This window comes from Aythya marila, assembly GCF_965140915.1.
Source record: "Aythya marila genome assembly, chromosome: 9".
Lineage (NCBI taxonomy): Eukaryota > Metazoa > Chordata > Aves > Anseriformes > Anatidae > Aythya > Aythya marila.
The window spans coordinates 3,496,397-3,518,598 of record NC_139050.1 but is presented as its reverse complement, the minus strand read 5'-3'; the positions used below and the strand labels follow the sequence as shown (position 1 = coordinate 3,518,598).

Genomic DNA, 22,202 nt, shown 5'->3' with positions numbered 1-22,202 from the left:
AAATGAAGTATCAGCTCTGATATGGTTAATGTGTCCTGGTATTTTCAGTTGTCATATTCAGGCTTAGGGTAGCCTCTAGGATTTTCAAGCCCTTTTGTCAGCTTTTTTCTGAGGTAGATGTGTGGGACCAGATGGACTGGGAACAAAAGTAGGAAGTAGACTTCAGTAGTAAGAAAGACTTCACTTGGAAGGGAGTCTGTAGGAGTTGTGCCCTGTTGTAGCTGTGTGTACAGAAAATGTTATTTCATTCCTTTTCCCCCTCTGTGCTGTCCTTCTGACTCCTGCTACTCTACTCTTGAAATCTGGGATTGTGAATCATCTCTGCCACCACTGCCTGCCTTTCCTGAAGTATCAACTGTTAATGTGGCTTACAGCATTATCATCTGTAACCCAGATATCTGCAGGATCTATGCAGAGGAGAGGCATCTCTCCTCTGTCTTTGTCCTCCCCTCTCTTACACTTAACTTCTCAAAAAAAAGTTTCTCTCTCTCTATATTTTTATGTTTGCAAGCTGCTACTCAGTTCTTAAACTGGTATACAGTCCCTGTTTTCACCTTCCTTTTTCCAGTTTCCAAATTCCTTCACAGCTGTGATGTGGTTCTAAAGAAGAGTTTATGATTCCTACCTGGGGAACTTCATAATCAGCTTGAAGGTTTCCTGACGTTAATCCACTCAGCAGGACTATTTCGTTTTCCTTCGGTGGTTGTACATTCATAGAACTGATGAGTTTGGGGAGATTTGGAGAGACGCTGATCAGTTTCTGTAGTTTGAAAGACAGATCTTGCTCTCAGGTAATGAAGTCTGAGTTGTGCAGTTATATTCATAAATAACAAAATGAAATACAACGTAGGCATTCCTTTAGAAAGCTCAAACTTACTATTTCGAGTTCATCAAAAGTGGAACTGGCAGCATTAAAATGCATGTTCTTCCTTTTGAGCCCCCAGGCCATGACTATGGTGATAGTGTAAGCTCCTGCACAGCACTGCAGTAGGACAATCTGTCATCCCTTACACTGGTATGTGCTAAAGAGCTTGACTGCCTTTGCACATCTAAATGCTTGGCTTTCCTATTACAAGAGAGTTCCTAAGAGACTGAGAACACTGTGTTTGTTGATGAATCTTTTCTGGTTTAGATGATAAGTATGGTAATGAGAATAGGGCAAATCTTTCAGGCATATGATAGGCAAGAATCCAAAGGGAAAGTTAGCTTTAAATTGCTGATCAAATTAATGCATTTCTAAATCTGGAATAACAAAAGTATTTAATACACAGATGGAATATATGCTTCTTTGCTGCTCCACTGGACACTTTCATGACCTTTCATTTGTAATGATGCAGTCGCTTTCTGGCTGTCATGTATTTGCTAGAGCCAAAGATGGCAATAACAATAACATCAATCATGCTTAGTAACACAGGAAATTTGTACTGCAATACTGCTATAGTCCCAGTGGTGTGCCAGTAAGTATCTGGGCTCATTAGTGCACGAAGGCCAGACAAGGAGGACAATACCTGCTCTAAGAGTGCTTGCAGTCCTTTCTTGCCGAGGATCTCAGTGTGCGTTATGAACAGGAAATCAAGGACAACCCGTTCCAGAGGAAGTAAATACCACTTCCATTTTATACACAAACAGAACTCATCAAATGGCAAAGCCATTAAGGGAATGCAGATCTCATGTACCCAGCCCCATGCTTTAGTTACTATGCAATTCAATGACACTTTACTTTTTCCTTTTCATCTTTAGAATGATAATCTTGCAGTACTGTTATTTTTCCTCAGAGTGAATTAAATTAGATATAATAAAACTTTCTGGCTTAGCAAATCTAATTCGGTTTTGGGGAACAATTTACTTTTCAGTAGACTGATCTTCAGATGGGGCTAAGTATTTATATTTGACATAACTAAATTCAGCACTTCAGTTTGACATTTCAGTATAGCTCAAAAAAGTTCTCATCTTTTCTTTTTTTTAAATTATAACCTTTCTGTTATCACACACATTTCTCTACATATCTCTATCTTTTACTGCTTAAATTGCCACATTCTATCAGATTTTTTAGGTACAAAATTATGACTTTTGAATTTGCTTTTTGTTCAGAATAAAAAATAATGGAAAGATGATTATGCTTTTTAAAAAAATAATAAAAAGCCCTCCAACAGTGTAACCCGTTTCAAGGTCCAGAGGATAATGCAAAACCCCAACAGTATCTATTAGTAAATAATTATATATTTCATATGAATGACAGCTATGCTAACATATTTTCTTACGTGATATGCTTTCACTGCGTTAGTGGGTATTAAAACCCCACCTCACTCAAAGCCAATTTACATTAAATGCAGTACTATAGGAAGAATACACAATGCCTGTGCTAGCATCGAGTGTTTTATTATCTACACTGAAAATTAAAATATCAGCCCTAGTCACACCTAATGAATGTGTTGACTCTGCACCAGAAAGTGTATTTGTAAAACGAGCCCAAAAGGTGTGGTTGTGCTGGTACGAGTCACGGGAGGTGGCAGGGGTGGGCACCCCGGGGGGCAGTGCTTGGGGGCTGCTGACTCTGCTGGGAACAAAGGTACTGGTGGCCACGTGAAGTGTGCCAGTGGTGTGTGCACTGCTGCTGTAGGGCTGAGAGGTAAAAATCATGCTGCTGCTGCTTTCAGAGGTGATTTGTGCTTGTGAAGGAATAAACTCATCTCCAGCTATTGTAAACAGTGGCTGCATTAAACCAGTTTAAGGATTAGCTAGCAAAATGATTGTTTATTAGAAAACAACCGATACTTTTGTGGGATCAGTGAAGTTAAACCTCTCAATCTGTTCTGCACAGTTAACCTGCTGATTTAACAGAAAAATAATTTTTCTGCAAGAAACTGTATTTATTTTTGTCACCTGAATTTTCACAGATCCAGGACGTAGAAAACGGCATAGAGAAACAGCTAATTTACAACTTGCAGGAGGCAACTAGTTCCCTACATCGGTTGTCCTCCCATGAGCTAAAATGGTTCCAGCAAACTAACCTAAACGCTTTACTGAGGAACCCCCTGAATAGCCAGGAGACCGTGCCTTTGAGCACTTACCACATACTGCTGCGAGCAGTTACGTGTCAGGCATAGGCACCAAGCCAGGATGATGGAAATGAACTGGTAAAGGAAGATGTAAGCTCAAAATTGATTATTGGGCCATACCTTTAAAATGTGAGTTCCTCAGATTTGAGAATGTTTTGGAATGAGCATACATATTTTAAATAGAATATCATGACATAGTTTGTCTTAGTTTTTTGTAAAGTAACCAAGCTTTTTTTCTTTTTTTTTTTTTTTTTCTATATGTATTTAAATCCCCCCTTTTTTCCTACCCCTCTAAACTTTCAGTTAAGCAGGTCAAACACACCTCTAGTTCTGTTTTATCTAATCTTTTCCTCAAGACCACACATTCAAACCACCTGGAGTTTGACTGAGTGAGATGGGCCAAATGACTAAAGTTTCAAAGGCTTTTTGACAATAGCAAAGAGTGACTTCAGAAATGATTTTGATGTATTATTGTGTCAAATTAAATACCTGGATGTATGACACATCCAAGTCTCTGACAAAACCATGGCTGAGCAAGAAGTCCACTGACAGGATAAATGCTGTTAATTCACAGGTTGCAGTAATAAAGTAGGCATTTCGGGGATGGGAATAAGAAAAGCTACAAAATAGGGACAGGCATTGAAATGCATTCATTTCATGGTGCATTCCGTTCTGTAAGAGCTAAATTCTGTCTTTGAATTGTCCATAGAATTTTGTTCTGGGTTTGTTTTGGAAAGTCCTGGTGTATCTACATTCATTGTACATGTTATTAGGACAGAAATTGTTACCTGTTGCACTTGCTCATCGCTGCAATCATCTCTATTTGCATCTAAATTCACAAAGCAAACCTGAAATAAGAAAGAAAACAGTAGCTTACAAAGTCACGCTAGAATGGTAGCAACTCTTTTTAAGCCAATTTATGTTCCTTTTCTACTCTTGCAGCTGAATATGTGCAGTGTTTTCCCAGTGCAAGAAAAGTTAGCAAAGAGAACAGCAAAACTCTTAAAATAAAATAATAAAATAAAAAGTACAAAAAAGGGACAGAAGAAGATTCATGGCTTCACCTGCTCTGACAATTATTTCATCTCATGAATGGGCAAATCTTGCTGATAAATTGTAATACAGAGGTTAGAGGAAAAGATACAGGAAATATTGAAAATGCATTTGATCACGTGTCAGAAATTATTCATGTCTTGCTTTTCCAATGAATTCCTCTTTTCAGCCACTTGCTACTAAATCTTTTCTAAGTGCAAGTATGGGTATCTGTACAAATTGTGAGTTTCCTCTAGAGTTTTCTCCATGTCAAAGAAATACTGTAGTGTTTTTTCCTAACAAGAAGTTCATAAGCCAATCTGCAAGCAGAAGTTTTCAGTGCTAACCAGGTACTACAGTAGGTAGCAGAGAACAGCTTAATATTTGCTAGGTTTATGTGTGATTCATTGTTAGATACTATTTTTAACTATGAGGTCTTTTACCCCTTCTCTAGTCACCATCAGTTTCAGCAACCTTTTAGTGACAGTGAGACTGGCTTAAACAGCAACTTCAGGTCTGTTTCAGTTTAAACCAAAGTCTGGCACAGATTCAGGGTTGAGCTAATGCCAAAAATGTATTCCAAACAAATTGCAGATCCAGACTTTACATTCTCTTAGTTGAGATTTTTTTTTTTCAGTAAGCTGTAAATATTTCTTTCCCTAACTCCATGTAAAATTCCCCTAGAAAAGTAAAATGCTCTGAATTATGTCCTTTACCAATATTCTTGTGTTAGGCATCCAAGCTTATCTTGTGTGCCTGCTTTTAACCCAAGACAACATTGATTTCAGCTTATATATGCACATACCATATGTACAGATTATGACCATCTGCAGCAACAGCCAGCACAGCAGATGGAAAGATCCAGCCAGACCTCCCATTATGAACCAAAAAAACCCCAACCTCAGTAAGAAAGCTTTAGCCCTTTAGAATGATTTAATGGCTTAATGCATCTTTATATGAACTTAAAAACATATTTTCCAACACTTCTTCAATTTAAAGAAAATATATTTCTCTGCCTGACAATGTCAACAATCAGGATGTGCAGCAGTCATCTGTGTTTCATGGCTGGCAGAGTTTTAAGATAGTTATTAAAATGTTGAAATTATGGAATATTAAAAATACCCTATAGCAATACAGCTTGGTAGTTGTATAATGTCCTGAACACATGACAGTTTATCACATAGACAAAAATCTCTCTTACTTTTCACTGGGATTTTACATGCAGTCATTTTGCATACTGGCAATAGGTGCTTATTACAAAGCATTAGGAAACTACGCTGTTGCACACATACTTTGGTGTTCACAAAAGTGATACCTGAGTCCACAGGTGCATGGCAGTGTGTGTGCTCAAAGACACGTTCATTTGGCAGCTGGAGGAGGAATACTGGAAGGCATATGGCTGGTTTCTGGTCCTCTCAAGCAGGCTTACTACTATACCGAAGTCAGGGCTCTTGCTTAGGACCTTTGTTTTCAAGCCCTCAGAAATGTAAGGTCTAATTTTGCACTGGATTAAGTGTAAAGGCTTTATGAAAAAGCTATGTTGGAGAAGTTTTGTCTGTGCATAGGCATTTGCTACCTAGCCATTGGTAGGATGGTGTGCTATATATACACTGGCACTTCCAACAGGGACACTGACTGCCATCCTAAAAACATGCCTGTTCCAAGCAGCCAGATAAATCATCATCTCTGTTTCATGTGCTGTGGATCGCATGTAACTCACTAATGCCCTGGGAGAAGAAATAACAGTATATGCAGGACTATCTGTTAAAGTCATATCCTGTTTCCTTCATCTACATTTTATTTTCAGACCTCAATGAACTGATTATGTAACTCGTGCAGCAGTACTGAATGCAGTTTCCAAATACACTCATCAATTCCATTGACATTGATTTATTACACTGTCTTGTCACTGTAGTCTCTTAGTGCTTTCCAGTTCTGTGCATTTTACAGTTTTAATTGTAGGCAATTTTTACACAAAAATAGTTTCAGACCAGTGAAAGGCACTGAAGAACTGTTTTACTTTTTCCTATCCTTTTTGCTGTTTGCTTTGAGATTAACTCTGCTTTGAGTAGGTAGTGGGACTAGATGACCGCCTCATCATAAATGAACAGCCTCCAACCTAACAGGCTCTGCACTGCTGCTACAGTCTAGAAAATTCATTGTGAGGATATTAGTTCTTGGAGATGCTTCATTGGGGGTGCTTGAAGAGAACACCACCAGTCTGAAGAATCTCTGTCAGTAGGTGGAGTATGACCATGTATAGACAGTATCAAAACGCTGAAGTGGCGATGAGAAAATTCAGGTGGCACAAACCACTTCATTCAGGCCACTCTGATGCTGTATATATAACAGCTGATTGCCATCAGCTTTGGGGTAGCTCATCCAGGGTCACTAGCAAGCTGGATTTGGTGTCATACATCCCAGCATAGGCTCAACTTCTACATATGTGCACGGATTTGTGGTGGAACTGTGCAGAACTCACTGCTGTGCTGGTTGCTATATCCATGTAAATGCTGTCCAGAAACTAAGCTTACAGGGACTTCATGTCCCAGGCCTGTGCTGCTCTGCTTCTTCCATCCTCTCTCCTGTCTTCTCTCATAGGACCAAGTCTATTTAGATGTGCAAGGTTCCAATTCAGACAGCCCAGGAGAGAGTTAGAGGAAATAATCAGTTTGGGACTGCACTTCAGTGTGCCTATAAGACTGTAAGACTCATGTTTAGCTTCCTACTAACAGAAGTGAAAAAGATTATTAGCCCCAGGAGAGAGTATGGGAGAAAAAAAATCTGAGCAGGCAGTTCCTGGGTGCAAAGTAAAATATGGTTTAAATGCCAAAGCCTGAGGACATGTGGGATAAAAAATCATGTCCTAGGAAGGCTGAGTAACTGCTGAGATGGAGGCTGGTAGCAGTTCGGCATACAAAACCAGCCTGAGAGCTGAGGAGAATGCAGTCCTCAAGGGCAAAGAGTTTGAGCAGTGACTGTACCTCCATAGCAAAGAAGGCAAGTTCAAATTGTGTTCTTTGCACCTTAAGCTCTCCCCAGTGACATTCAGTAGTGATTTAATTCTCTTTACAAATTAGCAACTTAAGAGTCCAATGGTGGGAGGAGGAAAAGGGCTGCATGGCAGGGCAGTCAGCCGCCTCTCCTCCTGTCCCTGTCTGCTTAACGTGGGTATGATGCTCTCACAATACAGCTTTTAAATTAGTATTAACCTGACTCTGCTAGTGCCCTTGCTCCTTCTGCCCTATGTGAGAAACATTCATCTCACATTAATGCTGTGATGTTTTTCTGATTTTTTTAAAACATTATCCTTTGAGAAACTGAAGACCTGGAGTTTATGACTACCTTGTTTCCCATCTTTATGATGGGCTGGTGTTGTCTGTTCTCAGGATGTGGATTGTTTTTTATATGCTAACATCCTACTGGAACGCTTTATCTTTTTTTTTATTATTTTTTATTTTTTTTTAATTTTAATTTGCAATTATGAAGGTACTGTTTGCGAAGACGGTTGTGAAATTTTACAGCAACTATGATTGCTTTGACAGTTGTCTTTAAGGATTTAATGGAGTGTCTGACCTCACTCATTTCTGCTCTCAGCAGTAGCTCTGCAATGTGATGGCAGTTTTGCAATACTGAGCTCTCTTCTCATCTTAATTTCATTGGTACAAAAGTAGGAAAACAATACAGTTGCTCCAAACTTACAACAAATACAAACAATATGCTCTAAACTATTAGAGCCAAGTCAGAGTCTCCTGGTTTCTAGAAAGATAGTTTAAACCACCATAATTTCCCCATAGCACAGTAACCAAATATAGTGACTCCAAGTCCTCGCTCACCAGAATGGTGTCTGTTTTGTACAACATACAGCTGCATGTTGGGCTCCCTTAGGAGCTGAAGTCAGCAAAAAATATTGTTTTATTTCATGCATCTGAATCAAAGTGAACTGTAACCCACAGGAAAGAGAAGTGGCAGTGTGCCATGTTTTGTCCAGAAATGTTCAGTAATTTTTTCTCTTTGAAAGTGACCAGCGACATTTACACATTTTTGACTTATATTAGGAAGGCATAAAATGCCTTTTCCAGTAGGTTCTGGCAATGCAATTATAGCTTTTTTTTTTTTTTTTCTTTTTAAGATCACTGGTTCTGATGGTTATCAAAATGCTGGTCTGCAAGACTCCCTAAAAGAGCTTGCACTTTATTTTCACTTGAATTATTTATGCCAATGTAAAGTTTAAATAAAAACACTGGGACCTCTTCTGATCTGTAGGGGCCCCTAATTATTGATCTGACTGTTCTTCTTTGAACTTGCAGCTTTTTGAATCTTATAATTCCAATAGAATTTCAACTGCCATTTAATATTTTTTCTTACAAGGTCAAACCAAATATCTGCAAAACGATGATTTCTTAATAAATGTCACAAGATTACCCTTTCATTAATAATTAATCTTATAATTTTGGGGATCCTATGAGTTTTTTCACATCTTGGCTTGGTACAAATAAGTCTTTTTTACTTGAAAGAAGTCTGCTTGCACAAGTTTTTGGGAAGTATGTGTCTTTGGTCATTTCAAAACAATCGTTTAAAGAAAAAACTTACTATAACTGATGCTTGAGATGTATTTGGATAATGAAAAGCTTCTATAAGGGTTGCACTGTAACTCAGTGAGACTTGAGAGAGTAGAAGTCTTCCTACACTGCAGCTTCAGAAATCAGAGGTCTTGGAGCAACTCCGAGTTTAATGGGAGTTTTGTTACTGATGACACAGTGACCTCCCCAGCAAATATGCATGTGTTGGGTGCAGAACTTCACAGGAATGACCCTGCATCCATCAAGGCCAAAAGCAACATCCTACCTAATATTTCTATTCTTTGCTTGTCTCCCATGAACATTAAAAGTTTTATGTTTCTACATCACCATTTTAATTTGCAGATTGGGGTCAAAAATAGTCCTTGCTGCAGAAGGAATAAAAACTATTATGGCTCATGTAAGACCACCAAGTTAATGTATATTTCCATAAAACCTTACATTCACGTTAGTCTTCTTAAATTACATTTTTGCTAGGCCTTATGCTTGCTTATTTTCTTTCTTTCTATATGCATTTAAATGTCATGTACAATCTTAGAGAACTAGATAATGTAAGCGTGACAGTTAACAAAGCTGAGAACTCTGATTTTAAGGCTAGCTTGAATAAAATGGTGATAAATCTAAACCAATAAACCCTAATTTATACCATAATTTAGCTTCATTTTAGTTAATCTTGTCTTTTTCCTATGTGTTAAGATTGTTGATATAGAAAAATTATGGTTCCATTAGACCATGGCAGGGGATGTTATTTTCAATGAGGATTTTTTCCTGAGCAAAATAATGAGTATAGATCTGAGATCAGTTTGTGGGTGGCACAGAAGCAAGTCCTGCTTCTTCTCCTCCTCCTGCTTCCTTCAATCTCCTGCTCAGCAGGGCAGGCCAGTGACTGTTAACCAAATCTCAGTGCAGCCTCGAACAGTGTGTCAGTTACAGGACTGCTTCAGGAAGCCAAAGACTAAACTTCATAAAACAGTACTACCAAATTTTAGACACTTCTAGGGAAAAGATTGCATGGAAATTGTTGAAACTTTCAGTTGTCAAAATGCCATGAAGTTTTAACTGTTGTAGCTAACTAAAGGGCAGGCTCTGTTAAATAAATGCACTAAAGGATATAAATTATTTAATGGTTTGGAAAAATGATCTCTTTAACAATGAAAGCAAAGTGAAAGAGACTCCCTGCAGCCTTGAATTTCTGATTCTTTGGCAGTCTCTTCTTAGGCCAGTCTTGGTACGCCAAGAAATATAACTGCCCATAGTCTACAAAGTCAAACAGATGCATTCTTTAATCTTATAAATTACTGAAGTGGGGAATTACTACAATCTTGGATATATGGAAAACATTGATGGTGCATAAAATGAATGTTCATATTTCTGGGACAGTTGAATATTTGTCTACTATTTCTTAACACATCTAGATAGTCTCATTTGGTAAAACGTTGCTCTAAAGTACTATGAAAGTCATTTGTTTTTCAAGAATCGAGAAAGGTAAGTAAAAAGAGTAAGTGCATAAATCCATTCTTCTTATCTGTCCATGTCAGTTCTATTGTGCACAAAAGAGCGGGCATTTTCAGTGCTTGTGAGAGACAGCGAAGTAAATGCTGTGAAGCCTAATATAAAAATGCAAATGTTTTTGCTAAACAGAGATATCAAGTGAAAACATTCTATAGGAGTGTCTATAGGGGAATGATTAGCTGCAAGTTCCAGCTGTTCCAAGTCTCTGGGGTGTATGATTAGCAGGTAGTACCAAAGCATAAGTATATCCATCAGCTGGATGGAAGGAGTAAATTGTGTTAAAAACTAGATGTAAGCTGTTAGATCAGAAGTTAAGATAGAAATATCTGGAAAATATATATTTAACTGAGTGAGCTAGCTCTTACATTCAGAAATGTTTATCACGTCATGATGATACCTAGTATGATATTTTTTTCCCTTTTGTAGTACGATGTTAATGTGCATAATGGTTTAGTCTGTATTTTTCATATTTGTGCTGTCATTTGTGCTGTGGGGAAGTTGTGCTACAGATCAGTGTCCCCTGAGCATAGGTGCCTTTCCTCTGGGCTGCAGCAGAGGGGAAGGACTAGAGGAGTGGTACTTTGCAGGGCTGCAGTCAAATTCAGCAGCACCAAGGTTGTCACAGTTTCTGAAACAAGTCTCCTGATAAATATTAGCTCAAAGCCTTCCGCAGAAAGGATTTCAGGACTGGGTCCTGTGGATCAGAAATTGTCTCTAGATGAAAAACAGTCCACTTTGCTACTTAGTGTGATCCTTCTGTAGCACAGGCACAGCATACTGTAACTTTTATCTGCTTTTGAGAAAATTAAGTGTGAACTAATTAAGGAAGGAAACATGGACATTTGTTGGTGGACTTTTACTGAACTCAACTATATGATAAATATACATCAATATACATATTAGGAATAAAAATCAAGTTTATAAGATATGATTAGGCCAATGCCCTGAACTCTTTCCTCTCCTCCTCAAGTCTATCCTTGCTCCAGTGCTTTTCTTGCTTCCTGGATCATGATTAATTTTTTTAGACAATACTCATATTTTTCTCTCCTGTGACAATGAGTACTTCATCTTATCCTTAACAGCACTGGCATTCAGCCTGCAAAAGACCAGCTACAGCTGACCAGTGTTATAAGAAGCAGAAATTAGTTTTATAATGGAAACAGTTTGGTGAAAGTGTTCTTAGATGTTACCAATAAGGTGTGTGGAACTAAGATAGTCACTCTAGATATCTCTAGGTGAATTTGAAGTACAAATAAAAATAAATAAATCTCTTATTCTGTAAATGAACCAATTGATTTTTTTTAGAGACTTTCTCACAGAAAACAAGCTCTTACCAACACAGCTAGTGGTTTCCACTGCAATTCAGAAGATAACATGTCCTGTTCTCAGCACTGAGTTGACAACACATGGCATGGTCTCTAAATTCACAGTCTCTAAATAGAGCCTTAAATCTACTAACTTACAGGAGTTCAGTTACACAAAATGCCTTCTGCTTTGTGGGTCCTCTCTTAACAGTGTGTTTCAAACCAAGGGCCAATTCCCCAACTTCTCTAGCTCAGTCTTTTGCTATGGCCTTTGCTCCTGCTGTGGCTCACCAATCTCTATTTTCAGCATTTCTGACTAGTTCTATAATAAAGATAGCATACGGTTTGCCAACAGCTTCTGTCATGTCAAACTACATGAAGGTCTGTATGGCCTGACCTCTGTTTCCACTGAAGGAGACTTGCACAGCATCTGTCTGCTCACACACACTTTATAAATTCCAGGGCAGCTCTGCCCCAGCAGTTAGACAGGTTATAAACTGAGCTCTGAAGCAGCAAGATTGCTAGAAAAAGTAGTAGTATTACGCATTGTTGTGCTTATGAAATGGTGCAGAAACAAGCTGAATTTCTGATGGGATACATGAGTGCTGGAATTCAAAAAGCTCTCTCACCTATGTAGTAATGTTTCAAAGTTAACTTTTTTAGCATCTTGAGATGTAAGCTCTGATGGGCACTTTCCCCTCAGAAGAACATTTGTGAAGGTGCGGCCTTGCCTGGATTCTGTGCTGTGCAGGAAGGTGCAGGCTTCACACACAGCCAGTGTGCTTACAGTCTCCCAGTGCCACCTGCACTCATGAGGCCAGTACAAACTTCTGTCTCTGGGACCCCTGAACTCTATTATGTACTTAAACAGATGTCATCCAACGACTTCAAAAGCTACTGCAGGTTGTCACCTGGGCTCACCTAGACTGCGTGTCCTCACAAGCTATGTCATGACGGGAAATTAAGATCTAATCTCCAGCACACAGAATGGTAGCTCTGCATAGCATACTGGATCCTACAAACTGCGGAGGAGTTGCAAGAACAATGCTGGTGGGGCAGAAGCACCAGTTCCTCCCACTGTCAGCACTGGTGGTGACACAGTCTGTCTCCTGATCAAGGCTACCCACCCTCTTGCCTTCTTCCTTCTTCTCACCCACCTCCCACATACCATCAGGGCTTTAAGTTTGACTTGGAAAAAGCTGAAGCCCAATGCTTAATTTCTGTTGATGGTGTCTGTTTCTGTAGGAGATTGTTTGACATGGCTCTGTGAAGACATTGGTCCCCTCTGTTTTTCTGTTTGGGGCTCTCAGAGACATCAGGGGAGGCTCTGCTGCCAAATGTGTCTCTGAAAGGAGTGGGCCCACAGGTCTGTGTGCTTCTGCGTAAGTGCAGGTTTACTTTGGTGCTGCCCTCTCTTGCTCTCTGCCTATTTTTAGAGGACTGTTTTGTGTAAGCATCCATAAAAATTATCTAAGATATCACCATCTCTGATCCCACTTTTTTTTTTTTTTAAATGAAATCATGAATCACCATGCCTACCATGCTTGGAGAATGTGTTGTTCAGTCACATTAAAAAGATCCATCAAGTCAGTTAATTTGACATCTTAAATACACGCTCTCAAAACCCTAAATGCCACTGCATAATTAGAAAGAAAGGCTTGACTGAACTTTGAGATTTCCTTTTTTTCCCCCTTCTCCTTTATTCATTTGCTCCCCCCTCAACTTGGATTTGCTCTTTCATTGTTCTCAGTTGAGCCTGAAATTATTACTATTGGTAAACAGGCAAACAAAACTGCAATTAGGCTTCTTTACTGTCGCTGTAATCCTAGGTATTCCCTTTATTCTTAAAAACAATATTTTAACTAAATTAACTCTAATTTGACTACTTTGTCAAAATATTTTTATGCACACAAATCTACAGCTATTTTGGGACAATGTTTTGCCTAATTACATGTAGTTTTTGAGAGATATAGGTCTTGACCCAGTTGAAGTATGATTTATTGATTTCCAGAATCTAGTATTAAATAGCAAAGATAAATCATTTCCTCTCACGGAGTTCTTTAAACATCTTTCAGGGGAGGGGGGAAAAAAAGGAGGGATGTGGGAAAGGGGATCTGGAAGAAGTTATCTTTCCCAAAAGCACTGTTTAAGAAGCAAGATGGGAAATTCTCTTAACTATTTATAGTGCATAAAGTGATGTTAACTGGAAAGCCTAATTTTGGTGAATTTGACATTGATTCTTCCTAAACACTTGGAAAAATTACTTAGAAAAGCATGATTCTACCCACGTTTGTATAGCATCAGTTGAAGAGAACGTAAAAGGTCTCAGCTAAACATATTCTGCTGGAATCTGGAGGAGAGGGCTACCGCACCAGAACTGTCGATACCATCCCCAGCCCCTGTGTGTCAAGCCAAGTAGCTGTTCTGCACTCACCTATTTGCACATATTTTCCAAGCTAGACCACACATCTGCTGAAATTGTGGATGTTTTTCTACTAAGTTAAATAGAAGGAGGCAGAAATAAAGATCTTTCTGCTTGTGAGTCAATTAGATTCTTAGCTTTACCATTCCCATTTTTAAGCTCTGAAGCTCAGAAAACCTGAGATGTTCATTCTACATATATATAAGAATTGCATTTATATAACTGTCAGGAGAAAAAAATGTCTGAAAAGACTGGGGTATTTTAAAACAAGCTCCTTAAATAAAACAAGAGTTTTGTAGCTTCCAATTTATCATATCTGAAATGACAAGGCTGAAAATTAAAAGGATGTTTCTGGTCTAAGCTTTCTTCTAGTGCTAAACAAGCTTCTACCAAAAAAACGACTGCTTTCCGTGTAAGCTTCTTAAACCTCTAGCTCCTATGTGAACAGGACTGTGAGGCTCCCTGCCATACTTTCGGTGGCTAGTCACCTAATTCCAGCTCATCCCCTAATTTGGGCTCCCGTTGCAGTGTGACAGACAGAGGTCTGCAAGATCTTACAGTGATGATTAAAGTCAGGGCTTTTGTAGCTCCCAGTGTATCTGTGGAAGAGCAAAGAGATGAGAAATCCTGACATCTAGTTAAGGATTTGATTGGATCTTTCTGGAAAAGGAGCAAGAAAACCTCTCAGCCTGAGCTAGTTTGCTGCAACACTTCCAGGAGCAGAAATTTAGGTAATTTCAGAAGCACTGTGTGGTGTGGTTCCTGATTGTTTTCTGACTTATGCTGATACTTCAGGAAAGGAAATCTCTTTACAAAACAGAACCCCCATCTCTGCTTCTCATAGCTGGTGGTAAGTTGTTCTTAATTATGGTAGGAAAAAAAGTCATGTGCTGATACTATGATGATATAATGGATGCTGTATGGATGTAGTTGATCACTCAGTTCAAAGGACATGTGAATATGCACTTTGTATGGACGAGGTTCTGAATTCTGCAGAAGAAAACAGTCATGGCAACTAGGTGTAACTTCCATTGAAGATAAGCTTTAAATTCTGTATGCTAAGAGCTGAGGACCAATACAACAAGGGGCACAAAGCCATTGGGAAGGAATTCCAACCCTAGTATGTTCTCATGTTCTCTCTTGCTCTGTCCTTGGGTATGTGTGATTATCTGTGTTATAAAGAACTGCTCATTTTACTTTAAAGGAGTTTGCTGCAGCCAGCAGCAGACTGAGCTGGCAAGGAAGCAGTTAGCATAGCTGCCTGGGGGCAGATGGGCTTGCATTCACCCAGGCCCGCTCACTAATTTCTCAGCTGTTTTAAGACATAACTGTGCAGTCACATGCTCCCTAATGAAGAGGAAATGAGAATTATTTTAAGTAGGAGTGTGTGCGTGGCTTTCTTGTGCATACAATTTCATAATGTTTAGCATGTGATCTTCATTCAGCTTCTATATTGTGCTTCTTTAAAATATCTCTAAGCAGAGCAGTCAGATTTGTGACACCCACATTATAATGCATGTACAGGAAAAGGCGTTGTCCTATAGTTTCTGGGAGAAGGAGATCCCAACTGTTAACAAACTGCCAACTGAAATTTGCTAAGTGTCAGCTAATATTCTGTAGTGTTCCCCCACTTTTTTTTTTCTTTTTTTTTTTTTTTTCTGTCATCACTGTTATTTTGTCTCCTATCACTCCACCTCTGAGTAGCTTTGGGAAGGAGACTGTTTTTTGTTTCCTACCTTGCTATTGAATTGGTGTGCTGTCTTGGGAGGGAAGAAGGCAATTAGTTAATACCCAAGTGTTTCCTTTTCCTGAGCAAAGAGAGAAATACCTACTGAAGAAGGATGTGTTACAAGGGTTCACATGTCCTTTCTGTAGGGATCTGAGATATTTTGCAAGTAATCAAGAAACTAAAAATTACCAGTATTTTTTTTTTTTTGTGAGTATTTGCTTTAAGATTACATTTTTCCCTTCATTAAATATTGGTTTCTCTCCATTGGCTTTCACTTCTTCTTTTTGGAGGCACTAATGGTTATAACTAATGAGTACAGCTCAACCTTTTGGTAGATAGGAGACTGGAAATGGTATAAGGGATGTAGTTCTCCTCCACACACAGCAGAATTTGATCCATAATACTTAAATGGTTAAAGAGGATCTTGAGTTGAATGTCTTATATGAGATGTTTGGAATAATATGATAGTGATTCAGGGAAAAAAAAAAAAAACACCCTCTGGAAGACAGAGCTAATTATCCATTAACATTTGGATGCAATGCTTGTCTCATGTTAATTTCCATGCTTGCCAGAATGATTCTGGCAGAGGAACCAGCTGTAAAATGTAGAAATTAAAAAAATATTGGTTTGGAAGTACTAGATACGCCACACAGTTGGAAGCAGAGGCAGTGGTATAATACATGTGGGAGGAATTACAAGTGGTAACCCCAGAATACAAAGAAGCTCAGGTACACCTTCTGCACTGTAACCTCAGTAACTCAAAAGGCTTTATGATGAGGATCCCTCAGCTATACAGCGGTACCTTCCTGACCTCACAGAAGTGAGATCAGACTGCTGCAAACCAGCAAAAAATAGGACAATGGCACTCTCTGCTCATAGTTTGTCCAGAAGTTCCTTTTATCATACAATCCTTTACATGAATAGAGGATGACAGTTTCCCACTTTAGCTGTAAGTGGAAAAAGTATTTTTCTCCCTTCTTCCTTTCTATCTTCATTAGGATAACCAAAACATCACATTACTCTCTTCATATTCTAAAATCTGAGGGCCTCTCTCTGGCCAATATATATATAGTACAGAAACAGCCATCTTATTTCTCTGCCATACTTAGAAAATTGAATTGCTGTGAATTTGAGATAGACTTCTAGGATGTGCATGAAGGAAGAGATGTGAGTGGCCTTTTTAGCTAAAATAAAAATAACAGACTGAACTGCATACCTGTTAAAGCCAGGTAAGTATTACATGATTAGTTCAGTTTGTCAATTTGTCTTCTGTCAGAGATCTTGTAACTCCTGTAGAGATGCAGGACACCTATAAACTATGTGTGCTCATTTCTACTTTTGCTCCTTAAAATGTTCCTAGTGATGGCATCCCATCCCTCCGTGGACACTTCTGTGGAGTTTAATGGGTCAGAACCCCTATAACTGAAACAGAGAGTGTGTGCAGACATGGATTTGGGTACGGAAAGACTGTGTTGACTTGAAAGGCTAAACAACTTAAGTAATTTAGTGTCATTTAAGTGGGGTTATTCCATGCCTACTGTATTGTGTCTAGCATCAAGCAGCAGCTCAAAGGCAGAAACAAAACAGCAGAAGTCTTTGAGAACATGGCAAAAAGGTAAGATAAGCCTTTTAAAAATCTCTGCCTTTTCTGTAAGGGGAGGAGGAAAATGGGATTGGGAAACAGCACTGTGGAAATGAAAGTGCCTGAACACATCTTCTCTTGATTTGCTTTAATCCCCTACATCCTTCATTACCTTGTACATAGGGTTCAAGAGGTTCACTTATGTAAAAATCTGCCCCATGAGCTGCACAACTGCTATCTGATGTGCAGATAGGGTTTCAAACTTCTCTTCCTGCAAGCCCTAATATTCTTTCCAAAAGGAGACAACCCAGTATATACTGTCTTTTGTGAGTCACTCAAGTTCACATGAATTAGGTCCTGATGTGACCTGACGGGACCTGAAATTTAGTCCCAATTACTCTTTACAAGGTGCATATCTCAAGCAACTTGGTGGATTTATGAGTCTTGATATTTTAGAGACTATCCCTGTTTTAACGGCTGGACTGCCATAATGAATCATCCACAGCCATCTCCTCGTAATTTATTGCCTCAAAACCAGCTGTGAATATTTTCTTCCCATTAAGAGTCATTCCTTTGGGTTTGATGTAATTAATTGTCACTTATGACTTAAAGAAAATATGCCAATAAATATTTATGCCACATGCCCCATCTGTTTTCTCTAGTGCCCTGTACACTCGATGTTTAACAGATTTCTGCATGCCTCATGCTGCAGTTTATGTTAGAGGGAGACTGTGGTTATGATAGCAGCAGGCAGTTATAGATGTCCACTCTGGAGACAGCACAAGAATCCCATCTCTTGAGACATTAGACCATGGAGGCACTAAGAATAGGACATTTTTTGACATGCTGATGGGGATACAGTGCTAGTACACTACATTATGGCACTTGATCCTCCCAGTTTTGGGCAACCCTACTTACAGCTTTATCAGAGTGAGGCTAAGCATCCAATGCTCTTAAATAAAGGTAGGAAACCACTGCTGTATAAGAATATCACAGAGGGACAGAAGAGAAGATTGCAGGTCCAGGCAGAAGATTAATGAGCATTCAAGTCTAAAGTTACAGAGGAAAGAGAGGAAAGGCTGTTGTCAATCCTCCCCCCTCCAACATGTAAGGAAACTTGTTTGCTGTATAAAATGTGTGTGTGACACTGAAAATGTGGAAATGCAACTTTTTATAGGAATATTTAATTTCTGCCTGAACATTAGCTCATATATATATAGCTTTTTTTCTCAGACAAATATGTACAAGAGTAAAAAGAGAAATATATTTTACAGACTACAAGTAATCCTTTCAACACAGAGGTCAGTGGTTTTCTGAACTGGTAATCAGTCTGCCTGCTCTGGGCTCCATAAGGCACAGAACAACAAGAGGAGTGTTTCTTGTTCCTCCATGTGAGCTAGAGAGTGGTTCTCTGAAAGGTGCTAATCCTTACCAGAGCACAACACCCACACAAGCCTGAGAAAGGGCTAAGACTCAATGCCACAATCTAGCCTGCAGCTGCTGATTCCTGCTCCTTGTCAGGATATAATTAAGGTATCGTCGGGCTGAATAGGAAGATGGGACTTAAAACTAAAAATACCTCTAGTAATTATGGCTTAGATCTGGAAAGCAATGGCTGGATTTTGATTTCTGAAAGAGACAATGCTGTTCTGGAAGAAGCCTGAGTAACTACTGACTGAAAGGCAAAATAAACACTCTTGTAAGTCTCTGTCCATGTAACAGATTGATGAGTGTGTGTATGTAGGGAGGATATGCATCTTCATGTGTAGGTTTATCTATTTTCTGTGGAGAAATAGGCCTTCACTATGCTTACTAGGAAATGTTCATTCAAACACGATAAAATATGAAGTTGTTTCAGCCACGTATGGTCACTATTCAGGAAGCTGTATTTAAGAATTTTTCTGAATGTGTTTTTGATTTAAAACAAACAGAAAACCTTCTTTGGAATTTGAGTGCACTTCCATACTTGGCTGTGTAAAAGCCCTGCTGAATCAAACCTGGGAAGAAACATCCTCTTTTTTGAACCTTTTAAGACTTATTTCCACCCTTCAGTAAGGGCATGCTCCCCTCCCCTGGAATCTTTGGAGAACATATGGGCCTTGATTAAAAGATAACAAAATGCCCCAGTGCACAGATTTTCACACCCTGACCACTTGGTAACTGCACTAAGAAGTTACTTGGAAGTTATTCTCATATGAAAGAGGTTGATGTAAAACATAAATAGGTATATCTGTACCTAAACTTCTAAAGACACATGGTGTCAAATCTTCAAAAACCACTCATAATATACTTTAATTTGACTAAAAAGCACACATGCTCTTTTCCTCGAAGTACACCTTGCCAAGGATTCTCCCTTTCTGCATATGTTATCATTCAGTTTGAATTAATTTGTGAGAGCTGTTTCCTGGATGTTTCTGTTCTATCACTTGAGTAAGTACTGGCATTTGTCTGACAATACTGAGAGATGACTCACAGAATTGGCCTGAAAAATTAATTTCTTCATTTCACAATTGCTTTTCTCTGTGGCTTGACTTACTGCATGTTCATATGCAAGGGCAGTAAAAAAGTCAAAGGGGATGGGGGAGATGAGACCACAGAAGCTCCTATTCAACCAGCTCAAATTAGTGTGTAATGGCCTTAACCTCCCCCGAATCTCTTTAAAAACTTGATGGCTAAACTGCCACAAAATTGACAACACCTAAGCATCCACTTAGGGTAGCCAAGCTATGCAGTATCAAGGTGAGCGATCAGTTCTGAAAGTCCAGCTGTTATGATGGCAAAATGACATTCTTCATTGTCTCAGTAAATAGAGATCACAGAAAACATGATCTATAATACATCACCTGTTTTCTTAACAGTCTGCTTCCTTTCTCACCAAGACAACAGTCTTGCCACCTTTGATTAAAATAACTATTACTCCCTTTCCTTGATATGCTGATGTCTGTATTCTAGACCAAGTATATTCTACACTTGACTGACCAGCTAACAACCCCATGCTGCAATTCTTCCTCCCCCTGTGCTGATGATGGATTAGGGTTCTTCCATGCAGCATAATCCCTTCCAGTTGCTGGTTACAGCCCACCATCCCTGCTTCCCTAGTCATGTCATCTTCCCCTCTCCACTATGCTCCCAGCTTTCATCAGGCCACTCGTAGGACCACTGCACATGGGCAGGGGGTCAGGCAGAAGCAATAAAAATCTAGTTAAGAGGACACTATAGCAGCACTGAATTTGGCCTAAATTGGGGCTGAATACGTCCTTTGCTTCTCCCTCCACTCTGTCCATGAGCTCCTGCTGCTCCCTTGGGCTGGAGCTAACCAGTATACAACTCTGTGTCTATGCATATACCCTATACTGTACATGTACTTGTATGGAGTACTCTGGTGTGAGCATTTGGAAGTGTTGTTACAGAGTAGGAGTGCTTGCAAGAGGGAAAGTTGCTGGACTATTTCAAGAACGTTTCAAAACTTTAAACTCTTTATTGAAACTTCTCTCACCCATCTGCCTGCAAAGCCAGACTTTTTTTCAGTTATAAGGAGCCATAAAAAGATTTAAAAATGACCTTTAGTGATCTTGACAAATCCTGATACTTTAAAAACTGGTATCTTGTTATGCCAAGGTAAGAAATGAGCACTGTTTTTTATTGGTTTCTTTTGTTCCAAGTGAAGAGCAGGGATTTTCAGTCATCTATATCCATCACTGCTACCTAATAGTGTTAAGTTTGTGTTTTTATTACTCCGGGATACTTTGCATTAAAAATTGCAGTATTTATATCAAAGAAAGCGTTTCTGCCAAATTCTGGAAATCCCATTACCCCTGACAAGGAAGTGCACTGTTTGGGAAGGGAAGGGTATATTTTCTTGGTTTTCAAGTGCAATTCTTTGCAGGCTGGCATGGTGTAGGAAGGCCTGCTTCCCAGCCTCCATGAGGGGACAAGATGATTGCATGAAGTGAGGGCATGATGCTGCATTTTATGGGGATATTACTGGAGCCTAAGGCCATTTTGAAAGAATATATCTATATATAGATATAGATTTATTTTTTTTCCAGTGCAAATATCAGTTCTAAAGGCTTTCCTATTTATTACTGGACTGGAACATAAAAGTCTAGGGGACTTCTGGAAAACTTACTGCTGTGAGTTACGCATCTCAAGTTAAATGAATGGCAAATGTCTTGCAGGACTATAATTCTATCGTTTTGTTTTGTTTTGCTGTGCTTATTTTCTAAATAAATCTTTCCATGAAGAATTCCTAAAAGACAATTAAGATTCAGCTTCAGTATCATGGCAATGCCACCTTAATCATACTGATGCACAGGCAGTGAAAAGAAAAACATCAAATCTTAAGATCTGTGGAATCATAAATGACTTTTTTGTATGCATTATTAAGACTTTGTGCTTTAGGTGAGTTTCTGGCTAAAAGACAAAACTGCAAATTATCTAAGGAAGAATATCAGTTTCTTAACCCATACTAACACATGCCAACCATACACAATTAACACTTGTAATTAAATACTCTAGCTCTATGGAGGGAAAGCAGGGACAAAGTACCTACCAGGTTTTTCTTTTTAAATAAGGTTTGCTTAAAACCACGTCCAAAGCAGCAAACATTTGATGTAGGTCCAATGAAAAATAGTTGGTGACAATGTAGTGGACAAAGATATATATAATGTGAAGCCACATGCTTTTGATGGCGTCTCTACAGGGGTTATAAGAATGTCGCATCATAGATATTTTAACCATGTTTATAAGTCATTCTGTACAATTTATGAACGATCGCGTTTTATGAATATTTTATTCTATTAGGTGGATTTTGACTGTTCTCATCCAGTGTAAACAAAGCAAGACTTGTGTAATTAAACTACACTTATAATTTATACTCTCTAATTATAATATCACAAAACTATGTATTTAATTTTGCAGCAGTAAACTGTTGCAAAACAGTATTATTTTTAATCAGTTTAATTTAATGTTTAGCAATTACT

The 22,202-nt window shown here is 38.8% G+C and overlaps 1 protein-coding gene across 1 annotated transcript in view; it reads right to left on the bottom strand.

The window, feature by feature from the left end:
• SPHKAP (SPHK1 interactor, AKAP domain containing) overlaps positions 1–22,202 on the bottom strand; it is a gene marked incomplete at its 3' end in the record, with an annotated part of 94,269 nt that overhangs the window by 16,851 nt on the left and 55,216 nt on the right. The window contains exons 4-5 of the mRNA XM_082767563.1: positions 3,848–3,907; positions 626–760 (exon numbers count right to left, since the gene is read on the bottom strand). Of these exons, the coding sequence (XP_082623689.1) occupies positions 626–760; positions 3,848–3,907 (195 nt within the window). The remainder of the gene's footprint in view (positions 1–625; positions 761–3,847; positions 3,908–22,202) is intronic.